General features: G+C 36.9%; 1 protein-coding gene and 1 long non-coding RNA gene across 4 annotated transcripts in view; one reads left to right on the top strand and one right to left on the bottom strand.

The window, feature by feature from the left end:
• Window positions 1-14974, bottom strand: part of TBC1D32 (TBC1 domain family member 32) — a 197016-nt gene extending 182042 nt beyond the window's left edge. For all 3 annotated transcript variants that reach the window (XM_027600953.1, XM_027600954.1, XM_027600955.1), the window contains exons 1-3: window positions 14795-14974; window positions 14457-14614; window positions 4223-4384 (exon numbers count right to left, since the gene is read on the bottom strand). In XM_027600953.1, coding sequence (XP_027456754.1) covers window positions 4223-4384; window positions 14457-14611 — 317 coding nt within the window. In that variant the 5' untranslated portion in view covers window positions 14612-14614; window positions 14795-14974. The remainder of the gene's footprint in view (window positions 1-4222; window positions 4385-14456; window positions 14615-14794) is intronic.
• Window positions 14971-25066, top strand: LOC113926286. Its single transcript, XR_003521267.1, has 3 exons — window positions 14971-15093; window positions 15183-15319; window positions 24931-25066. It is a non-coding gene; the product is annotated as an uncharacterized LOC113926286 (long non-coding RNA).
• The last annotated feature ends 208 nt before the right edge of the window (window positions 25067-25274 follow it).

Raw genomic sequence — 25274 nt, 5'->3', positions numbered from 1 at the left:
CCAATCAAAAGATACAGAGTATCAGACTGGATAAAAAAACAAGACCCATCGATATACTGTCTGTAAGAGACTCATTTTAGACCCAAAGACACCTCCAGATGGAAAGTGAGCGGGTGTGGAAAACCATTTACCATGCTGATGCACATCAAAAGAAAGCCAGGGTGGCAATTCTTATATCAGACAAATTAGATTTTAAACCAAAGACTGCAATAAGAGATGAGGAAGGACACTATATCCTACTTAAAGGGTCTATCCAACAAGAAGATCTAATAATTGTAAATATCTATGCCCCTAACATAAGAACAGCCAATTATATGAGCCAATTAATAACAAAATCAAAGAAACATATAAATAATAATACAATAATAGTAGGGGGCTTTAACACCCCCCTCACTAAAACGGACAGATCATCTAAGCAAAACATCAGCAAAGAAATAAAGGCTTTAAATGACACACTGGACTACATGGACTTCACAGATATATCCAGAACATTCCAACCCAAAGCAATAGAATACACATTCTTTTCTAGTGCATATGGAACACTGTCCAGAATAGATCACATCCTAGGTCAAAAATCAGGTATATTCAGAACATTCCACCCCAAAGCAACAGAATACACATTTTTCTCTAGTGCCCATGGAACACTCCGCAGAACAGATGACATCCTAGGTCACAAATCAGGTCTCAACTGGTACCAAACGACTGGAATCATTCCCTGCATATTTTCGGACCACAATGCTTTGAAATTACAACTCAGTCACAAGAGCAAAGTCAGAAAGAACTCAAATACATGGAGACTAAAGAGCATCCTACTAAAGAATGAATGGGTCAACCAGGAAATTAAAGAAGAATTAAAAGAAATTCATGGAAACAATGAAAATGACAACACAACTGTTCAAAATCTTTGGGAAGGAGCAAAAGGCAGTCCTAAGAGGAAAGTATACAGCAATGTAAGCCTTTCTCAAGAAACAAGAAGGGTCTCAAATACACAACCTAACCCTACACCTAAAGGAGCTGTAAAAAGAACATCAAATAAAACCTAAACCCAGCCAGAGAAGAGAAATAATAAAGATCAGAGCAGAAATCAATGAAATAGAAACCAAAAGAACAGTAACAGATCAACAAAACTAGGAGCTGGTTCTTTGAAAGAATTAATAAGATCGATAAACCCCTGGCCAGACTTACCAAAAAGAGAAATGACCAAAATAAATAAAATCATGAATGAAAGAGGAAAGATCACAACCAATACCAAAAAAATACAAATAATAAGAACATATTACGAGCAACTATATGACAGCAAATTAGACAATCTGGAAGAAATGAATGCATTCCTAGAGACCTATAAACTACCAAAACTGAACCAGGAAGGAAAAGAAAACCTGAACAGACCCATAACCAGTAAGGAAATTGAAGCAGAATCAAAAATCTCCCCACAAACAAGAGACCAGGGCCAGATGGCTTCCCAGGGGAATTCTACCAAACATTTAGAGAAGAATTAATACCTATTCTTCTGAAACACTTCCAAAAAATAGAAATGCAAGGAAAACTTCCAGTCATTTTATGAGGCCACCATTACCTTGATCCCAAAACCAGACAAAGACCCCATCAAAAAGGAGAACTAGAGACCAATAACCCTGATGAACATGGATGCAAAAATTCTCACCAAAATACTAGCCAATAGGATCCAACAGTACATTAAAAGGATTATTCACCACAACCAAGTGGGATTTATTCCTGGGCTACAAGGTTGGTTCAACATCTGCAAATCAATCAATGTGATACAATACATTAATTAAAAAAGGAACAAGAACAATATGACCCTCTCAATAGATGCAGAAAAAGCATGACAAAGTACAGCATCCTTTCTTGGTTAAAACTCTTCACAGTGTAGGGATACAGGGTACATACCTCAACATCATAAAAGCCATCCAGGGAAAACCCACAGTGGATATCATACTCAATGGGGGAAAACTGAGAGCTTTTCCCCTAAGGTCAGGAACACAGCAGGGATGTCCACGATAACCACTGCTATTCAACATAGTACTAGAAGTCCTAGCCTCAGCAATAAGACAAGAAAAAGAAATAAAAGGCATCTGAATCGGCAAAGAAGTGAAACTCTCACTCTTTGCAGATAATATGATACACTATGTGGAAAACCCAAGACTCCAAACCCCAAAACTGCTAGAACTCATATAGGAATTCAGTAAAGTGGCAGGATATAAAATCAATGCACAGAAATCCTCAGTTGCATTTCTATACGTTAACAATAAGACAGAAGAAAGAGAAATTAAGGAGTCGATCCCATTTGCAATTGTACCGAAAACCATAAACTACCTAGGAATAAATCTAACCAAAGAGGCAAAGAACCTGTACTCAGAAAACTATAGAATACTCATGAAAGAAATTGAGGAAGACACAAAGAAATGGAAAAACGTTCCATGCTCATGGATTGGAAGAACAAATATTGTGAAAATGTCTATGCTACCTAGAGCAATCTACACATTTAATGCAATCCCTATCAAAATACCATCCACTTTTTTCAAAGAAACAGAACAAATAATCCTAAAATTTGTGTGGAACCAGAAAAGACCCCAAATAGCCAGAGGAATGTTGAAAAAGAAAAGCAAAGCTGGTAGCATCTCATTTCTGGACATCAGGCTCTATTACAAAGTTGTAATCACCAAGACAGTATGGTACTGGCACAAAAACAGACACATAGATCAATGGAACAGAATCGAGAGCCCAGAAATGGACCCTCAACTCTATGGTCAACTCATCTTCAACAAAGCAGGAAAGAATGTCCAGTGGAAAAAAGACAGTCTCTTCAACAAATGGTGTTGGAAAATTGGACAGCCACATGCAGAAGAATGAAACTGGACCATTGCTTTACACCACACACAAAAATAGACTCAAAATGGATGAAAGACCTCAATGTGAGACAGGAATCCATCAAAATCCTTGAGGAGAACACATTTCGAAGCAGCAGCAACTTCTTCCTAGAAACATTGCCAAAGACAAGGGAAGCAAGGGCAAAAATAAACTATTGGGACTTCATCAAGATAAAAGCTTTTGCACAGCAAAGGAAACAGTCCACAAAACCAAATGACAACTGACAGAATGGGAGAAGGTACTTGCAAAAGACATATCAGATAAAGGGCTAGTATCCAAAATCTATAAAGAACTTATCAAACTCAACACCCAAAGAACAACTAATCCAATCAAGAAATGGGCAGAAGACATGAACAGACATTTCTGCAAAGAAGACATCCAAATGGCCAACAGACACATGAAAAAGCGCTCAACATCACTGGGTATCAGGGAAATCCAAATCAAAACCTCAATGAGATACCACCTCACACCAGTCAGAATGGTTAAAATTAACAAGTCAGGAAACAACCGATGTTGGCAAGGATGTGGAGAAAGGGGGATCCTCCTACACTGTTGGTGGGAATGCAAGCTGGTGCAGCCACTCTCGAAAACAGTATGGAGGTTCCTCAAAAAGTTGAAAATAGAGCTACCCTACGACCCAGCAACTGCACTACTGGGTATTTACCCCAAAGATACAAATGTAGTGATCCGAAGGGGCACCTGCACCCCAATATTTATAGCAGCAATGTCCACAATAGCCAAACTATGGAAAGAGCCTAGATGTCATTCAACAGATGAATGGATAAAGAAGATGTGGTGTGTGTATATATATATATATATATATATATATATATATATATATATATATATATATAAATATATATATAATGGAATATCATACAGCCATCAAAAAATGAAATCTTGCCATTTGCATCAACGTGGATGCAACTAGAGGGTATTATGCTAAGCGAAATAAGTCAATCAGAAAACGGTAAGTATCACATGATCTCACTGATATGAAGAATTTGAGAAAGACAAAAGAGGATCATAGGGCAATGGAAGGAAAAATGAAACAAGAGGAAACCAGAGATGGAGACAAACCATAAGAAACTCTTAATCTCAGGAAACAAATTGAGGGTTGCTGGAGTGGAGGGGGGTGGGAGTGATGGGGTGGCTGGGTGATGGACATTGGGGAGGGTATGCACAATGGTGAGCACTGTGAATTGTGTAAGACTGATGACTCACAAAGTTGTACCGCCGAAACAAGTACCACATTACATGTTAATAAAAAAATTTTTAAAAAATAAAATTAAATAAATAAAATAAAACAAAACATTATTATGGCCATACTCACTCTTTAGATTCCTGAGTCCTTTTAGTAACATGCTGTACAACTGTGTCATAGCCAAAATCTTCATCCTGATTCTGATCAGATGTCCATTTTCCCATTTCTTCTTCAATCATAGACCCCAAAGTGTTACATATATGCTGCCGAAGATATTTCACAAATTCATAGCTAAAACAAATATTTAAAAAATAAATCAGTAAATATCATGAACTCACTTATTAAACATATCCGGGAAAAAAATGTTAGCACAGAATGTTTTATACAATACTCATATTTACCTTTCACTAGCATTAAATTTTTCATCCCAAATCACCAAGCTAATCTAGAATTTTTTTTTTCTGGGACATTGGCATTTTCTGCTTGCATTCCATGCCCACTCACTCCATCACTCCACCCAGTCATCAACGCTTGTTAATATTGCCTACACATGCTTTGGCTTCATCGCTTCTCCTTTTTTCCCACTTCTATTGGTCAGTGCAAATCCACATCACCTCACACAGAGATTACTACTGCAGCCTTCTTGCTCATCTTCTTTCACCTCCCCTTCCCTCTCATATTTATCCTGAACACTGTAGTTATCTTGGTCCTCAAAACTCACAGATTTCATTATTTCTGAGTTAGAGCCATTTTATTCATATCAATACCTCACACCACATCACATACATAATGTCTCAATAAATATTTGTTGTATTTAAAACTAATTATTGGCTGTCTATTATCCTTCAAATACAATTTCCTTGGCTTAACATTTAAATACCTAATCAGTCAAGCCCCTTAATTACTGCATCTCCACTTACATGAGGCCACGCTTAATTTTCTCCACAAACACCAAACGTTTTGACTTGCATATAAGAAAGGACAGATTTTTACGTGATTATCATGTATTAGACATTGCTCTAAGTATTTTATTAATATTGTTTTATTTACCACATGAAATAGGCAAAATAGATGAGGATACAAATTGAAAAGTTAAAAAGCCTTGTCAAATTCACAAGCTACAAGGGTGTCTGTGGCTCAACTGGTTAAGCGGCCAGCTCTTGATTTCTGCTCAGGTCATGATTTCAGGATCCTGGGATCAAGGGAAGCATCAGGCTCCATGCTCAGCGGGGAGTCTACTGGAGGACTCTTTCTCTCTCTCCCTCTGCCCCTCCCCCAGCTCCTGTGCATGTGCACACACACTCTCTCTCTCTCAATAAACCTTTAAAAAAAAATTCACAAGCTACTAATTCAGTTCCACCTTAATCCAAAACTCTTGTCATTCCCACAATCCCACACTCTCCCAAAAATGGAAAAATTTCAAAAATGTTTAAGAAATAAAATAAGATGTTCTGTAGTGCTCAATGGAGATTGGAAAGGGAAATAAGTAAATGTAACGCTCATGTTTTTACCAACTGTATATTATTTAAATTTCTTGCATTTAGGGAGATAAATCTATTACATTTTTTTTTCTCAAAATTATAATTCACATGTTAAATTTAAAAGTATAATTTACTTAAAATTTATTTTAAGTTATTTATTGAATTTACTTTTAAATGTTTAATATTTAAATTCAATGTTTAGCTAGTAACTTCTAAGCTTTAAGAAAATAGGTATCTATTAATGGCAGAAGAGGAAAACAACATTATTTTGTGAACTTAGTGACCTGCAATATTAGATCAAAATGATGAACACTGATTTTCAGAAATACTCCAAGAAAAACAAAACCCAAAACTTACTGAATCATATATCATAGAAAATAGCCTCTAATCATCATTTAAGCAGTTTTGCAGTTTTTGCTTCTTCTGGTGATTCATCATTGCCTTATATTACTTGAAGATCTTCCCTTATACAAGCATAACTTACCATCCATTTTAAATGTTAAAACTTATTTTTTAGTTTGTATATTTGTAATTATAAACCAAATCTTTGCATATTCTATACAAAATGGGGAAAACTTACAAAAAGGAAAGAATTCAGAGATTAAGGTTTCAAGAGAATCTTTTAAAGATGCTAATTTTTTTACAGTAAGTCCTTTTTTTAATTTAATTTTATTATGTTAATCACCATACCTTACATCATTAGTTTTTGATGTAGTGTTCCATGGTTCATTCTTTGCGTATAACACCCAGTGCTCCATTCAATATGTGCCCTCTAAAGATGCTAATTTTTTAACATTTGACAGTCCCTATAATGCCTCCACAGAAGGACAGCTAGCTCTGAGATTAGAGTTGGCAGATATGTGTGATAAGATCTGAAGAGCCCAAAAAATGTGTTCACCACAACCACCCCACCACAACCAGAAACCCTCTAAAGAATCAGAATATCTGAAATTCTAAGACCAAAAATTTATCATTGCTTTCTTTAAAATGTCCTTGTAAATAAAAAAGGATCCAGGAATAGATAATCCTTTCAGCCTAATCAGTATGACCTCACAGCCAGACTCTTAGTACTGGGAAAAGGAAAAGTGTAATTGGAAGAAATTGCAAAGAGATGAAAGGTCCCTAAAAACAATCTTGATCTTCCTCACAATCTTGCCCTAGGCTAGTCAAACACAGGAGTTTTCCTTCACATCTCTGAGATACTCAGTGAGAAACAAAACACGGGGAAGCCTGAGTTAATTCTCTGAAACTAAAGGAAGGGCCACTCTGAAGATGAATTCTACATCTCATCATCAACGTCTACTAACTATGCAAAGGCAAATGATTCCTTAGTTTGATCAGCCCCGTTTTTGTGCCACAAATTAAGCAATCACAAGAAATGAATATTTAACTGAGAAATATAACTTTTGTGTTTGCTTTGTTTAAAGCCCAAACTATAAGCAACAGAAATGACATTTTCATAACTAAGGCAGTGAAGAAATATAAAACAAGCCCATTAACAAAATGTATTCAAAAAGTTGAGAGAAGGGGCACCTGGGTGTGGCTCAGTCAGTTAAGCGTCTGCCTTCGGCTCAGGTCACAATCTCAGGGTCCTGGGATCTGCCCCATGTTGGGCTCCCTGCTTAGCCTGGAGTCTGCTTCTCCCTCTGCCTCTCCCCCTCCCCCCTGCTCATGCTCTGTCTCTGTCTCTCTCTCTCTCTCTCTCAAATAAATAAGAATCTTAAAAAAAAAAAAAAAAAGTTAAGAGAATACCATTCTAAAATAAAAGACACATCAAAAAAACAAAAACAAAAACAAAAACCTCCCCACTATTTAGCATCATCTATAAATAGCAAACAGCAAATATGCTGAGAAAAAATTTAAACCTCCTCTTTGGGAACTTGAATAACCACATACTTTTTTCTAGTGACATCATTTTTATCTATGACCATAGTACTATGTCCCAGAAGACACCATTCAAAATACTTCAAGGTTTTGGTTCATCTTCCAAATTAAATGAACCCAAGAACCCCAAAATTGAATATTGCCTAATAGGTTACTGCTCTTTTAAGAGAAAAGATCTCCAGGGAGCATAAGGCCCTCTGTCATGTGAGGACTACCAGGCTGCCTATGGCCCTTTGAATGCTCTACTGACTCACTGATCATTGGAAGATTCAAATTAGTAAAGTCATTTCTGCAATTGGACCCTTCTCCTCTTTGGGTAAGAAAAATCCAAGACTTCAAATTCTCATCTGACAATTCATTTTGTGTTGGTTCTTTTACCATATGAATTCACGGCAATGTCCCATAAAATCCTACAAGGAATGCTGTTTTCTATAGTGGTGCCCAGGATCGAAAATTATTGTTGCTATGGGCTGGGAGAAACACTTCTATAAAATTAAGTACTGTGTTGCCTTCATTGTAATCCTCATAGTATTGGTACCATCGAGCTGCTCTTATGAAGTCTACAACTAATCCAAAAGATTAATGATAACCACAGCTCTTTACATCAACCCATTGCATCATTTTTAGAAATTATTCTGGAGGTGTTGCAATATTCTTATTTTTTATAAAAGCAAAAGCCCTCAATGCACAAAAGAGACTTTTAAAAGGTCCCATACTTATTCCGGAATTGCAAACTCAGATGTTACCTAGGGGTAGACAGGTAAAGTCGGCCATGTGTAAGAGAGAAAAGAGGCAGGGGTGAAATAAAAGGACATGTCTCAGGTAAAAGGAAGAGCTTCTACATGGCTTTAGCCATTTGTTGCCATTTAGGAATATTAGCTTAATGTTGATTTTTCAATGTTTTAAGAAAAGCCAGAAAACTATTTTATGCGCCACCTCCCAATTTTTAAATGTTGCCTTTTTTTTTAAACAAAGCCAAAGAAATACATCCACAGACCAAATATGGCCCGCAGAATTCCAGTTTGACCATTAACATCCACTCACTCTAAGCATTATAAAACCCTGACCACTAAAGATACTGGTGAATCACCTCTATGTTTAAAATTTCTATTTAAGAAATGTAAAACTTCCTTCAAAAAATGTATTCTTAATAACTTATTTTAGAAGATCCTTAGGAGGCTTAATTTAAGTCAATTCTGCTACAATTTAGGTCCTTTCCTTTCACATTTATTTTTAGCAGACTCCTCTGTGTTAACATTTTCAGATTAACATACTCTAATTGCACTGGAGATATAAAGAATAATACAGCTTTGCCATGGACTACAATAAATACAACTTCCATTTATTTGTAAGTCTATTAATATTTCTTTCTTGTTCATCTTAAAATTTTCTAGTAATGAAGTTTCTTATTTTTTAAAGAATGTGATATATACAATGAATAAATGTTATACCTTTAGAAATCTATGAATCCCTTTGCTTCAGGTTTAAGTTCTAAATTTTACACTGGTCAATCTTGTAACCTTAGACAAAACTTACCTGACCTCGCCAAATTTCAGGTTCCTGCTACATAACAAGAATGGTAATCCTAATGCAAAAACCGTTATTACACATAGCTATACTTTGACACTTTTCAAACCAAATATACTATACATATATTTGACTAACCTTGTTACCTTAAAAGTAATTTAATGAGAAAAAAATAAAAATTTGGCTTCAAAGACACTATTACCAAATGAATGCAAAATATCTTTTTCCAAATATTTCTCAAAGAAGGACATTAAAAGCCAAAAGTACAGTTGTTTGCTACTAAGGAAAAATGTGTTCACCTCACATTTCAGAAGCAGCTCAATTGAAATACACAGCAATGTGCTTCATCATTTTGCTTTACTACTGATGAATATGAAATTTTTCACAGTTACACAGGAAAACTTCACAAAGTTGGCTAAAAGAACATTTACTTTTTTCAATTTTTTTCTCCAGTTTTATTACCTAGATTTTTCCAAGAAAATTCAATTATTTCTTTCATGATAAAATTCTGAAGTGTTCAAAATATACCAAAATATGCACTGATACACAGAGTACTATTACAACAGAAAAACAAAAAAAATCTAGTATAATTTTGTTTCAAGAAATCATTCTCTTAGCTATTTAAATATGCAAAAAAATTTTCAATCATATATAGAAAAAATTATCAGCAATGACGTTTTAAAAAGAGACTTTATTAGAGTGAGTTATGAATTATAATGCTATTTGGAATTGCTATTTCAGAATCAAAAGATTTATTATATGACCAACCTAACTTTATATATCATATCAATATATAAAAGGATATGTGATAGAAGGAACGAGTATTTTACATCACCTACAACCTTTTAGGTCAAAGAATAGGCTTCTGAGTCATGATAAACAATTACTAGAAATGCATTCATTAATTATGGAAGCACACATATAATTCTTAGTAATTTCACTATACATGGATATCACTTTACACAATGGATGCTTTCTTGAAGTTACCACTTAAACACCCTAGAGTTCACTAATTTAAAAAATCACTGGTAGGGGTGCCTGGGTGGCTCAGTTGTTAAGAGTCTGCCTTCGGCTCAGGTCATGACCCAGGGTCCTGGGATCGAGCCCCACATCGGGCTCCCTCCTTTGTGGGAAGCCTGCTTCTCCCTCTCACACTCCCCCTGCTTGTGTTCCCTCTCTCGCTGTGTCTCTGTCAAATAAAATCTTTAATAAATAAATAAATAAATAATCACGGGTAGATTCTTCTGTAAAACAAAAAATAAACCCAAATCAATGAATACTACTGTGTTTCATCTGTATCAGACCCGAAGTATATTGGATGTGACGGCTACAAAGATGAGCATCTGCATTAGAGACTTTTATAATCATCAGGGTTGATAACTACTAAAATAAACACACACACACACACACACACACACACACACACACACAAAATTCTTGCATAAATGCAAATAAATATGCTCTAACTCTGTGGTTCTCAACTCTCAACCCGGGCTGCATGTTAGAATCACCTAGAGAGCTTTTTCAAAAACAAGGCCAAGCCCCTACCATTCCCCCACTGCCAAGCCCTTCCCCCACCCCGAAATTCTGATGTGTTTATGAAGATGCCCAAGCATCAGTATTTTTTTTACAGGGGGCCCAACTGATTCTGGTGTAGCCAAGACTGAAAACCAGGCCAGTTTGTTTCCTGGGGGCCAGTTTAAGTGTCAAAAGCTACACAACACATACACACATAACATTTTGAGTTAACTCTTGTATACAGTGTGAAACAGAGGTTCAACTTCATTCTTTTGCATATGGGTATCCAGCTACTCTAGCACCATTTGTTGAAAAGGCCGTTCTTTCCCCCATTGAATGGTCTTGACACCCTCCCTGAAAATCAGTTACCTGTGGATGTGAGGGTGTATATCTAGACTTATTTTGTTGATCTATTTGTCTATCCTTATGCTATACTACACTGTTTTGATTACTGTAGTTTGTAGTCAATTTTGAAATCAGGAATTGTGAGCCTTCCAACTTTGTTGGTGGGCATGAACAAGGGTTAAGGAACTTGCTCAAGATCCCTAAACTCAAAAGTGGCAAAGCCAGCGCTGGAACTGGAGACTTTAAAATCAAGCCAGGCTTGGGGCATGTGGGTGGCTCAGTCACTTAAGCGTCTGACTTTGGCTCAAGTCATGGTGTCGGGTTCCTGGGATCAAGCCCAGCATGGGGTCCTGGGATCATGTGGGGTCCTGGGGTCATGTGGGGTCCTGGGGTCATGTGGGGTCCTGGGGTTGGGGGGGTCCCAGCTCAGTGGGGAGTCTGCTTCCCTTCTGCCCCCGCCCTCTGCCCCTCCCCCTGCTCATCCTCTCTGTCTCTGTCTTTCTCAAATGAATAACTAAAATCTAAGAAAATAAAAATTAAAAAAAAAAAAAAAACCTAGCCAGGTTTCTAACTGCTGCACCACACTGCATCTTTGGGTACTTACTTTATAGCATGCCCTATTGTACAATGAAGACTTAACCTAACCTAAAAAGAGGTCTGGCCTTCACTCTGGGCTATTGAGAGGTGATCTCTTCACCCCTTGAATGGCCTGCCTGATGGGAGTGTCTTTGTTTGCCTGGGGCTCTGGCCGCTGGACAGCCTCACAGTGTGATTTGTGATGGGAAAAAAAAAAAAAGCAATGTCCTCATCCCTACCTCTCTCCCCTCCCACAGGCCTCAAATCCTTGTTGCCACTTTCAGAGACAAAGGGGAAAGCTTGGATCTTTTAGGGGCACCTGGGTGGCTCAGATGGTTAAGCATCTGCCTTCGGCTCAGGTCATGATCCCAGAGTCCTGGGATCGAGTCCCACATCGGGCTCCCTGCTCCTTGGGAGCCTGCTTCTCCCTCTGCCTCTCTCTCTCTCTCTCTCTGTCTCTCATGAATAAATAAATAAAATCTTTAAAAAAAAAAAAAAGCTTGGATCTTTTAGAAAATATGTGTAGTTTTCGGCAGAAAAATAAAAGAGGTTCTGGAAAGCAGAGATAGTTTAGGAAAACTGCCCATTAGGGCAAACCCCCCAGAAAGGGCTACTATTGCCTACACTATGGTTTCTCCCCAAATGATTGTATTTTCCCCCACTTTAGTTTATCATACTACCTGAAATCCATCATGTATGGACTCAATTGTCCTAACCATCTTCTTACAAAAATACAATAGTCTAAAGACACCAGTTTCCCCTATAAGTCTGTTTAATAAAATTGTTCTTGCCAAGACCAGGACAACATTGGGTGGATTTAAGAAACCAATGTCCTGATAATGGAGATGGGAAGATAGATAATTCTGAAGTAGGAAACATTTCAGGAAGCAATATATGCCTAAGTGACTCCAGAACATATCATGTTCGAGGAGAGTTAGGTCAGTGAAAACAAAGACAAAATATGAGCAGCTGGACTAACTGACCTTTACTATCACATCCAACTCTGAATTGTAAGATTCTATGAAAACACCAAAGACAAGCCATCTCCTCTTTTCCTTTCCTACACAGAGTTCCTTCCTCCTAAGACACAGGTCTCAGGTTAGTGAATTAACACGTAAATTTTACCATCTATGCTTTTAAGACTACAAACTAATTAAAATACCTTAAGGACTATAAATCTTAAAGACTACAAACTAGTTATAATTTGAGAGTGTCTGGATTTTTTTAGGTAGGCCAAAAGTAAATCTCTTCAGTAAACAGTGAACATTAACTATGAATGTTAATCAGCATGCATTTAATCTAATACACTGTTGAAGAGTAAGTTACTTTATTACAAGAGTCATTAGACTGCTGAGAGGAACATCAATGACCTAACTTTAATCTGAAAAGCATTTTAAAATTGGAGCAGCTGAAACAATACAGGCAAATATGTACCCTTAAACACTACACTAAAAAGAAGAAGAAAAGCTGCAAATTAATGAGCTAACCACTGATCACAAAAGTTTTAAAAATTTTCCAAGAAGAAAGAAAATAAAGAACAGAATGTAAAAACCATAAAATATACACATAATAGAAAGGAAAAACTAAGCCAATAGCTGATTCTTTTAAAAGACTAACAAAATAAACCCCTAGCAGAACAGAAGAGGGAAGGCACAAAAAAAATAAATAAATAAAATAAAAAGGGGGACATATAACTACAGATACTAAAAATATTAAAAAGTTAACAGGATATTAATGAAAAACTTTATAGTGATACATTTGAAAATCTAGATGAAATGTACAAATGTCCAGAATACGATCCTAGGAAAAACTGATAGTAATTTACAAATTATTTAAACAACTGCTTGCATGTGAAATAAAACCCCAAACTTAAATGTTTAAGAGGATCTGTGTGAGGTAAATTTGTATTACATGAATTTACAAAACACTATTTAATTAAACTTTAATTTGAGAAAGTTGCAATTATTCTACAATCTACTTAGCTATTAGCAATGGATTTAATGAAGAAATAAACAAGAAAATCACAGAAATACAAAAAAACTATATGTATAACCAGAAATATTAATGAAATTAGTAACTTTATATTAACAAGAATTCCACACTTTTGAAAACTCCCTTGAGAATCTGGTGAAAACTGTAAATACGCCTATAAAACTGCAAGTAAAAACAAAGTTTTACATTAAAGGGCTCAAGGATCCCTTTTTGCCCATGTAAGAAATGGGTGGAGTTCCAGATAAATACAACTTCAGGGCACCCAAGAGTCAGTTTAAAGGTAACATAAGATAAATTTTCATCTCTGTGAGATCAAAATGAAATACAAACACTGAAATTAAAATACTGCTACCAATAACAGTTAATTGAGATACCTGCAAGACTTTTCAATGCAAAAGATTAATTTAAACGAACCAAAACAAAGAAAAAAAGTCTCTAAAGAAACATAACCTTCCAGAATAATCTCAAATGGTACCTCTCTCATTAAAAACTCCTCTGTCTACTGCTCCCAAGCCCAGAGTACTCTAGCCCTTCTACAGCACTTATATTTCTGCTATGTATCACAGGCATTGGAGTATGTGGCTTATCCCTTCATAAGAACTTAAGCTATTCCACAGGACGTTAATAATCTTTCAGTATTCCTGCAGTGCTCAGAACGAGCAACTGGTGCAGCCACTGAAATACCACATAGCAAAGAAGAGAGATCTTGGAAACACTGCTTTCAGGCATGGTGAAATAACAGAACTGCTCTTAGAAGAACATGAACAATTTACAATTATTGTTACTGTGCTGCCCATGAGGAAAAATGAAGAATTAGAATATGTTGGTTGTGGCAGTAGAAACACAGAGGAGACAGAGGCTTTGGAAAGTAAATAAATAATACATAAATTCGGCATTTGTGTAAATAAACCCCCCAAAAATGAACCTCCAACTTGGGTGTTACTTTAACAATAATCAAAGGAACATTTTTTCTCTAACTACACTTGGACCTTTTCTGGATCGGCTAGTTTGTTTGCTTAAGACATCAAAAGCTATTTTACTTGTGAAAATTTTCATCAGTTTCCTCCAGATGTAAGAGGATTTCCTCGGCGCACTCCAGGGAGGGAGCACCCGTGATCTTCTCCTTCACGCTCTGGAACAACTGCCTCAGCATCGCCTGCAGCATCACCTCGTCCTCGCCTGAGAAATGGGCCATCCTCTGCAAAATCAAACGCCCACACCCATTACTCCAGGTCGGCGCAAACGCCGCGCATTGCGCACGCGCGCCCCCACCCAGGCCTGGCCTGCGCGCTACGCCGTTCCCTGGGAGACTGCGGCAAGCGCTTGGGGGTGGATCCTTGGCTGCCCGCGCGTTTTTCTGGGAAACAAGTCACCTTACTTTGGGGAAGCAGGGGTCCGTAAGGACCCGCCTTTGGTCCTCGTCGTTGCCGGCCTTCCGTACGAATAGAGTTCAAGTTGTCCCCGCTAGCCGCAAAAATAGAGATCCCGGAAGGTTTTGCCGGGTGGGCCTGACGGCGGGACGTCTGCGGTGCGCGTGACGTCAGCACGTTGACGGGCTTCCTAGGTGAGAGGGAGTGGCACTGGGGACCTGCCTGGCTCCTAAAGGAAGTTTCAGGTTCGCTCGCTGTGCTTAGCCTTGGATTGTAGATGGGAGGGAACCGACTACAAAGAGAAAGAGTTGAGTAAAAGTGAAACTGAAAATAGATTGAAACGTTTTAACTACGTGAATGGTATTGAAATGTTACAATGCGGTTTTTCTTTAACAGCCAACATCTATTGATGCCTTCCCCTTACCGAGCACCTTGCTAGGAACTGTGAAGAAGACGGCCTTCATACAGACACAAAAAGAAATCAACTTTTACACCACAGTGCAATTAAGTGTTATGTTAGAGAAACGCACCAGGTAGGTGTTGTGGAAATCCAGAATCCCCTTTTAACCCGATAGAAGGGTCAAAAAAAGAAGCGAAGAGAGAGGTGTACCATAGTCCAGTACTCGAGTTAGTAGAGTTAGAAGGAGGAGATGAGAAGGCTAGAGAAGCAAATAGGCCACAACTGAAAGGGTCATATTTGGCACGTTTACGGGTTAGAGATTAATCTTGGAAGTAACAGGACACAATTGGATTCCATAGTAACACCATGAGATACCGTATATGAGGAACCTGTGCAGGAAACTGCAGTGCATAATCATAGACCTTCATCCAGTTTCCAATCTAGATAAATCCCCAGACCATGGTCATGTCCAAGGTAAGGAGCCAACCCATCAGAGTATTAGCATCAGATCCTGGTGTTTATGGAATAGTCCCAAGCCACTGATGAGTCACTCGTTTAATGTCAATTACATTATCCAGCTTAAATTTTACACTTCTGGTCCAATAACATCTGATACACTTCACATGTTAGCCAGGATCAGTGATTTCCTTGATGTTTATGCTGTTACTTCCAAGATTAAAAGTATAATATGTCCTTGCCAACTGTGGCAGCATGTTTCTTGGTAAAATGTATGCTTAATCTACCAGAGTAGGCACACTTGTAATTTTATTTGTGGGTGAACCTATAAAACCCATTATGTGTGTGTGTGTGTGTGTGCGCGTGCACGCATGCACAGAATCACCAGCAATGTGATAGCTACATATTTAGATTAACACAGATGAGTTGTATTGGTACCTCAAACATCAAGATTAACATAGCTAGTAGTGGTGTGATTTTTCTGAAATAGTAAGCTATTGTTAAAATTCAGAACAAAATAATACCCTTTTCTTGATTTACATAGTTTTGCATTCCTGGAAAATTTGGTGTGTTAGAACTGCCAAATATTTTTATATAAATGGAATTCATTTCTATACTCAAATACTTATCAAGAGTTTTTTCATCTACCTGAATGTCTGGCATGATCATTGAGAGTCATATAGGAACCAGAACAATTCTTTTGTGTGGGAAATTGTCTGTGTGTAATTCAAGGTGTTTCATATCTCTAGCTCACACTACAAATGCCAGTAACTGCCATCTAATCATTGTGATAGCAAACATGTCCCCACGTATTTATAAAATGCTTTCTTGGGAAGCAGGGGTGATTTGAGCTGCACAGATTGAGAACCACTGTTCTAAAGGATATAACTTAGGATAAAGAAAAACAACCATAATAGCATACCTGAGATACACAAATGGAAGATAGCCAAACAGCAAGTGAGGGTGGTAATGCATTTAAGTAAATCTCAATAAATATTGTCTCTATAAAATAATAATAACCTATAATATTCTAATTTGTGAAAGTAAAAATGCATAGCACTAAAATACTGTAAACAATCATGTATGAGTAGGAAGTCATGATAGGTTGAAGTATTCTGCAATTCTTGTATTTTTCTACATGGAGTTTAAGATATTGAACTTGATTAGGTAGGCATGGTAAAATTTCAGATGTAACCATTACAAAATTAGAAACAAAGAATTTAAATTCAAAAAACAGAAGGAAAAATGAAATAAGGAGAGAAAAGCAAAAATCCCATTCAATTAAAAAAAGTCAAGAAGGAAAACAGAACCGTAAGAAAAATAGGAAAAATTTAAAATATACAAAGACACATGATAGAAAAAGTCCAAAATACTGATAAATTTAAATAAACTCAGCCCTCCTCTTATAGGAACTGTCAGACTGACTATTAAAATAACCAACAATAGGGGTGCCTGGGTGTCCAACTCTCGGTTTGGGCTTAGGTCACGATCTCAGGGTTGTGGGATTGAGCAGCAGGCTCCCGGCTCAGTGGGGAGTCTGCTTGAGTTTCTCTCCCTCTGCCCCTTCTACTACTTCTACTCTCTCTCTCAAATAAATAAATCTTAAAAAAAATAATAAAATAAGCAGCTATATTCTATTTATCAAAACCCTAAAAACAGAAAAATTAGGACTAAAAAGGTGGGGAAAGATAAACCAGATGAATATTATCCAAAAGAAAGCTGTTGAGACTATATTTGTGTCAGCAAAAATAAAACTTAAGGAAAAAATACATTAGGGACATAGCATGGCACTTCATAATTCAAAAGGAAGATAAAATTTTTAACTTAAAGTAAGTAAGCAAAATTCTTAATCTCTCCAGAAGTCTTTAATATTTTCTAGAGAAGGTTTCTGCACATAAGATACACTTCAAAGTTGAATACCAAGATCTATTTTTTAGGTTTGCTTTTTCAGATTGTAAGAAACGGAAAAAATTTTCTCAGCAAAGTTAGTGTTTATGAAGAACTGAAATATCATTTATCATTGTTAAAGATACAAAAACCTCTCAAGATATCCCAAAACTGTTGTAGCAACCTAATTACCTTGTTGTACATATTATAATAACCCTATCATTTTCATGATTCACTTTGTCTCTTTCTTTATCATCTCTGCTTCTACTGTTTCTGATCTTTTTTCTTTTTTTTAAATTTGTATTTCTTTTATTATGAGCAAAGTTGGTTATTTTTTCATATTTTAAGAGCCATTTAAAATCCTTATAAAAAGAATTCACATAAAGTGAACCTTTGCCAATTTTTCTTTTAGTTGTTAATCTTTTTCTTATTGTTTTTTTTATTATGTTATGTTAATCAGCATACATTACATCATTAGTTTTTGATGTAGTGTTCCATGATTCATTGTTTCCGTATAACACCCAGTGCTGCAATCAATACATGCCCTCTTTAATACCCATCACCAGGCTAACCCATCCCCCACCCCCCTCCCCTCTAGAACCCTTAGTTTGTTTCTCAGAGTCCATAGTCTTTCATGGTTCCTCTCCCCCTCTGATTTCCCCCCCTTCATTTTTCCCTTCCTACCATCTTCTTTTTTATAACATATAATGTATTATTTGTTTCAGAGGTACAGGTCTGTGATTCAACAGTCTTACACAATTCACAGCACTCACCATAGCACATACCCTCCGCAATGTCTATCACCCAGCCACCCCATCCCTCCCACCCCCCACCACTCCAGCAACCCTCAGTTTGTTTCCTGAGATTAAGAATTCCTCATATCAGTGAGATCATATGATACATGTCTTTCTCTGATTGACTTATTTCGCTCAGCATAATACCCTCCAGTTCCATCCACGTCGTTGCAAATGGCAAGATGTCATTCCTTTTGATGGCTGCATAATCCATTGTATATACCACATCTTTATCCATTCATCTGTTGATGGACATCTTGACTCTTTCCATAGTTTGGTTATTGTGGACATTGCTGCTATAAACATTGGGGTGCACGTACCCCTTTGAATCACTACATTTGTATCTTTGGGATAAATACCCAGTAGTGCAATTGCTGGGTCGTAGGGTAGCTCTATTTTCAACTTTTTGAGGAACCTCCATACTGTTTTCCAGAGTGGCTGCACCAGCTTGCATTCCCACCAACAGTGTAGGAGGGTTCCCCTTTCTCCGCATCCCCGCCAACATCTGTCGTTTCCTGCCTTGTTCATTTTAGCCATTCTGACTGGTGTGAGGTGGTATCTCATTGAGGTTTTGATTTGGATTTCCCTGATGCCAAGCAATGTTGAGCACTTTTTCGTGTGTCTTTGGCCATTTGGATGTCTTCTTTGGAAAAATGTCTGTTCATGACCATCTTTTCTTAATGCCACCTGCATTTAAAACTCCCTAAGGCAAACCGTAAGAGAACCTTAAATATAAAGAACAAACTGAGGGTTGCTGGAGGGGAGGTAGGTGGGGGGATGGGTTAAATAGGTGATGGGCATTAAGGAGGGCACTTGTTAGAATGAGCACTGGCTATTATATGTGGGTGATGAATATGGATTCTGCTCCTGAAACCAGTGATGCACTGTATGTTAACTAACTTGAATTTAAAATAAATAAATAAATAAATAAATAAATAAACAAACAAACAAACAAACTCCCTAAGACTCTGTAGAGGATGCCTTGATGCATAACCCATATCCCTTCAGGACAAAGCACTTATTCCCTCATCTCCTTGAAGTGTTGGCTACTGATATTTTATAGCTGAATCCCTCTTCAGGAATTGCCCTGGAAGAAGGAATTGGTCATGCTCCCTCCCTGAGAAAGGCTCATGTCTGATGACCGGTCAATGTGGTATCTAATCAGCCATTCTTTTTGTCTCAGTTGGAACAACTCTGAAGCATCCCAGTTTCAGAACTCCTCATGTGATTTCCTGAAGCCTCTGTTGCAAGGGCATTACAGTTGAACTTCTTTTTTGTTTTGTTTTGTTTTGTTTTTAATATTTTATTTATTTGACAGAGAGAGACATAGTGAGAGAGGAGACACAGGCAGGGGGAGTGGGAGAGGGAGAACCAGACTCCCCGTTGAGCAAGGAGCCCAATGTGGGACTCAATCTCAGGACCCTAGGATCATGACCTGAGCCAAAGGCAGACGCTTAATGACTGAGCCACCCAGGCGCCCTACAGTTGAACTTATTTTTCCTAATTTTACTTCCCAAAGTTCTACCAGATGCTGTCTCCAAGAACACACACTAATAAGTCTGCATACAAATCTCAGATTCCTGGAGTCTGTTTCTGGAGAAATGCTATCTGCTACAGAATCTGACTGGGTCAATTAGATAGTATCCCCCTATCTGATACATATTGTTCCTAATAGGATGAGTTTCTGATGATGGCATAAACTGCTGGTCTTCCTTATGTCCATGGAATTTTGTCAAGGCACTGAGTTTTGTTCCAAACATACATGGTCACAGGAGCAAGGTCAATTACCCAAAACATGGTTTTTACATGTTTGCTTTAACTAAAAACAAAAACTAGACTGTGGACATAAAAGGTGCTTGGGACTCATGGACTTGCAATGAGATAACACACATAAAAGACTAACAAAGGCCTTAAATTTGGGGAAAGTGTTGTTGCCCAATTCTACAGCTTTGAATTGAATATTTTCATAGAACTTGGTCAGATCCAACTTACATAATCTAATAAAAGAGTAAATCATTTCAAATTTTCAAAGCTTTGAAATTGGCTCTTTTTTTTCCCTAGACAATAAATCAGAGTGAAATGAGGATATAAACCTCTAACATTGCTATTAAAGCCTTCTTTATATCTGGGATTTCCCATTTCAGAGTGGACTTCACTTTTTCCCAGAGGGATATTGTCATTTGATAAGAAAACCAAAGTCTTACTGATGAAAAATTCTTCCAAAAGTCTCACATGGCCGTTGGCCATTTACCCAAAATATAAGTATTTAGCATTGAGGGTATGCTCCAATGTCTAGATAAAGAATTTGAATTAGTATAGATACCTATTTGTCCTTATATACAGGGTTCATGTACTGATCCCACCTAACTTGACCTAAAGAATATTCTGAATTAATCTCTGAGCTATGGTCCTATCCTGTCTGTCAATTCTTTTAACAGTATGTGAGTGAGACAAGAAGCTCACTCTTTGAAAGCAAGGTTATAATACACTCTCAAGTATAACTGAACTTTGCCTTTGAAAATTTGATTTAACACAGTTTTTATTTTTTTTAAAGATTTTTATTTATTTGAGTGAGAGAGAGAGAGACCATGAGCGGGGGAGGGTCAGAGGGAGAAGCAGCCTCCCCACTGAGCAGGGAGCCCGATGCTGGACTCGATCCCAGGACCCCAGAATCATGACCTGAGCCACCCAGGTGCCCCTAACACAGTTTTTAAATACTTTACCCAACTCTGTGTTTTGAAAGCATATTACCAGCCCACAGCCAAAGGTCTTTTTACATAAGAATTGTAGATGAGCTACTCTAAGTCATTCCTATAAATATATGGCATATGTTTATAGGAATACCTGTTAATAGAGTAACATTCAGTCATTTTAAGACTTGACCTCAAACTTCAGAGTCCACATATATCTTGTATTAGTTTAGGTTACAATATAAGCCACTGTAAAAGAAAGGGGGGTGGGTGGAGCAAAAATATAGTAGTTTAAGCAACAAAGAGGCTTATTTACCTCTTATGTTGCCATCCAAACGCTGGTAGGGCAGCTTTGCCATCATCAACAAGAATTTTTCATCTCTGGGTCCAAGGTGGCTTCTCCACCTTCCATGACTACATCTGTTTTTCAGCCAATACAGAAAAGAAATGGGCAAGAGCATCACCAGGAAGTGACATACATCACTTCTGTTTACATCCCATTAGCTAAGATGTAGTTATATGAACACTGGTAGCTGCCTCAGAGGTAAAAAGTAGAGTCTTTGCCTGGCTAAGAAAAACTAGGATCTTCAATTACTAAAAGAAGAAAGAATGGATATTGGTGGATAGCTAGCAGTCTCTGCCACATATCCTTGTGGCAAGTTGTTCTAACTTTCCAAGTTGTACACATTTTTAGTAAAGGGCTAAATCAGTCACAATTCAGGTCAGGAAACAGAAACCACTCTAGGTATTTTAAGAAGTACAGGTATTTAGAAGTTTACAAAATTACTAGGAAGGCAAGAGAAGAAGGCTTTAATCTGAGACTTCAGAAATTATTTTTAGAGCACTAAAGAACTGACCGTGCAGTAGAAATACTACTACTGAGCTACCATGGAACTATTGAATTTGTGAACACAGAGCAATAGCCAAATTTAGGGATAGGAGACCTGAGTCTGGAAGCCACTATGATCAGCACAAATGCCCATTAAATCCCACAGAGCCATTTACTGGGCACTGAAATAGGGCCACCATCTCCACTGAAATTGTTTCAAACACCATAGGAAGCTGGAGATAGGATTATGAAATGCTGCTACAGAAAATGTCACATTTCCATGACCACGTTTACCAGCATATACACAACCAAGAAAAGACATAAAACATTTGGGTTACCTTCCAAATTGTGCAAGTGCACTTAATTTGCAGAAACTAATGCACATCCAAAACAAGCTGCAAAGGAGTCTAAAAACGTCATTGAGGGGTGCCTGGGTGGCTCAGTCGTTAAGCGTCTGCCTTCGGCTCAGGTCATGATCCCGGGGTCCTGGGATCGAGCCCCACATCGGGCTCCCTACTTGGCGGGAAGCCTGCTTCTCCATCTCCCACTCCCCCTGCTTGTGTTCACTCTCTCGCTGTCTCTCTCTCTGTCAAATAAATAAATAAAATCTTTAAAAAATAATAAAAAATAAAAAAATAAAAACATCATTGATAGTATAACAACTTTTATAGAATAGAAAGATATAGTAGGAATATAGATTAGAAGATGAGCAAGTCAAAAACCCACCACTGTGGCAAGTAGCACCATATATTCTGGAAAAGAAATTGATCATGAATACTGCTCGGCAAAACCCCAATTTAAACTCCCACAACTGACTGATTGACTAAATATTTTTGTACTTATTCAACTAGTCAAATTCTACCTATTAGTCCTAAGCTTTCACCTTTGACATGATCTCTCATCTTCTCACATACCTGTAAGTACTTATTTTTAAAAAATTAGAGTATGCTTAACAAGTAGTGAATTATATCATTCATTATATTCATAATATTCCTTTGCTTTTATTGGCTTTAGTGCTCAGCATATAATTTCATATTCCTAGACATGTTCAAAACCAAGAAATATTAAGCTAATGGAATGAAAATAAGGTCAGCCAGTGGTGACTGATACCATTCTGTCAATAGAAGCATTTCTTTCATGTTAACACATAATCCTAAAAGAATGATACTCAAAACCAAATGAAATGTAACTTATTACTACATAGTACTATTTATGGTTTTATATAATAATGAATAATAATGAAGGGCTATTATATATTCCTAAGGTGCTTTTTGTTTTACCAAACACTATTTTAAATAATTCAAACAATATTTAATTAGTGTGTTTATATAATGTAACTGAAAACTTAAATCACAATACTTACAAAATAATATTAGTTGGTCCAGGATTCCCTCCACCCCACTGGGGAAAAAATGTTATTAACTGACTTGAGCTAGTAATTAATTTCAACGTTCATGCATTCCCTGATTAGCCCAAGTATACTAGTGCTCAGTTGGGAAACAAGTTTGAGGAATCTTTGTGTAGTTAATTCTCAAAAACATATAGTCATCTAGATTATTAGAGACCAAGATTATATAGTATATCACAAGAATAAAACTTTATCCAGCAGACAATGGCTCCATTGAAAATTCTTCAGCAAAAATAAGGTAATTGCTATTGGTTTTTTTCATTGTCTAGGATCCTCTACCCTGTCACAAATTTGGGGGAAATAGCCTCTCGTTTTTAAAAAAAAATTTTCCTCTTTTTAAATTGATGTAAAATTGACATATAACACTGTGTTCATTTTATGTGTCTCTCATTTCTGATTCCACATGAGGAAGACGCTCCCTCTCTCAACCCCAGACAAACAGACATAGGCAGTTGACATAGCCTGAGCTAATCAGTTGCTACCATGTGAATTTTGTTGGTAATACAGTGGAAAGGATTGCTCTCTTCTCTGCTTACCTCTCCTAAGCATAAGTTACTACAGGGATTCTTTTTCCTTTTTTTTTTTTTTTTAAGATTTTATTTATTTATTTGACAGAGAGAGACACAGTGAGAGAAGGAACACAAGCAGGGGGAGTGGGAGAGGGAGAAGCAGGGATTCTTTTTCAAATTACACAAATACACACATCACACACCACACCACACCACTCAAATGACAAAAAGTAAATGGGAAAACCATGGGAAAGATCAAGATTAAAACAATGTTCATAAAGCATCAAATACATAAAGTACAATAAACATTGGCAGAGGCCTTCTAACTTATAAAAACCATCTCACCTAAAGATGGCAATAATATGTAATGACTGTTACACAAATTTCAATAACAAAAAGTTTAATTGAAATTCCATGACCCACAGTATATAATGAAAAGCAAAATAAACATATCTATGCAGCTAAATTTTGTATCACTGTAAACTGTTAATAAGATTGTTAATCCTTAACATCGCTTTCCTGTGGGATTTTTTTTTAAGTGTAAAGAATAGCCAATAATGTTAAAACCAAGAAGTAATTTATAAAGTACTTTTCTGAATATTAAAAAATTCAAATTAGTGATACAGTAAAATATTAAACTGAAGAAATTAAAATGTTATGTAATAATAATAGGACATAAGAAGTAATCTTCAGCCACACTGGCAATCAAAAAAAAAAAAAAGGCAAACTAAAACAAGTAACCATTTTAAATTTACAAAATTAGCATAGTTTTAGAGCATACACATATTTAGCATTCAATAGTATGCAACAAAATGAATACTCTTATAATATTCCTTTATAGTAATCTCTTTTATTAGGAGTACAAATAGGCAAAATCTTCTTGGAAAGGAAACTGGCAATATGTATCAAGAACTTTTGATTCAGCAATTCCATTTCTAGGCATCTACTCCAAGGATCAGAGATACAGTTGATGGATTTATTATAAGGATGTTTATAGACAGGTTATTTGTATCTTTAAGAAATTGGAAAACCTCCTAAATATTTCATAATATCCTGAAGTTTAAATAAATTATGGTGCAGCCATATGTTATTAATGTCAGCCATTTAAAAAAATGTTTTCTGGAGTGCCTGAGTGGCTCAATCAGTTGAGCAATCAACTCTTGGTTTTCAGCTTAGGTAGTGATCTCAGGGTCGTGGGATCGGATCATGGGATCAGGTCGACGGATGGGCCTCTGCATCAGGTTCTGCACTCGACATGGAGTCAGCTTGTCCCTCTCTCTCTGCTTCTCCCCCTGCTCTCTCTCTCTCTCAAATAAATAAATAAAATCTTTAAAAAATAAAAAAAATGTTTCTTATGAATCTTTAATAATGGGAAATATTCACATTTTAAAAATGGAAAAATTTGAACCTAACATGTATATATTCATTCAATATTTATTGTCTATAATCTGAAATGCATGATTAGGTACTTGGCAATACATACACACATACATTTCACAATTATGCATGAAAATT

Source organism: Zalophus californianus, chromosome 7 (genome assembly GCF_009762305.2).
Source record: "Zalophus californianus isolate mZalCal1 chromosome 7, mZalCal1.pri.v2, whole genome shotgun sequence".
Classification (NCBI taxonomy): Eukaryota; Metazoa; Chordata; class Mammalia; order Carnivora; family Otariidae; genus Zalophus; species Zalophus californianus.
This window is presented reverse-complemented; position numbering and strand designations above follow the sequence as displayed.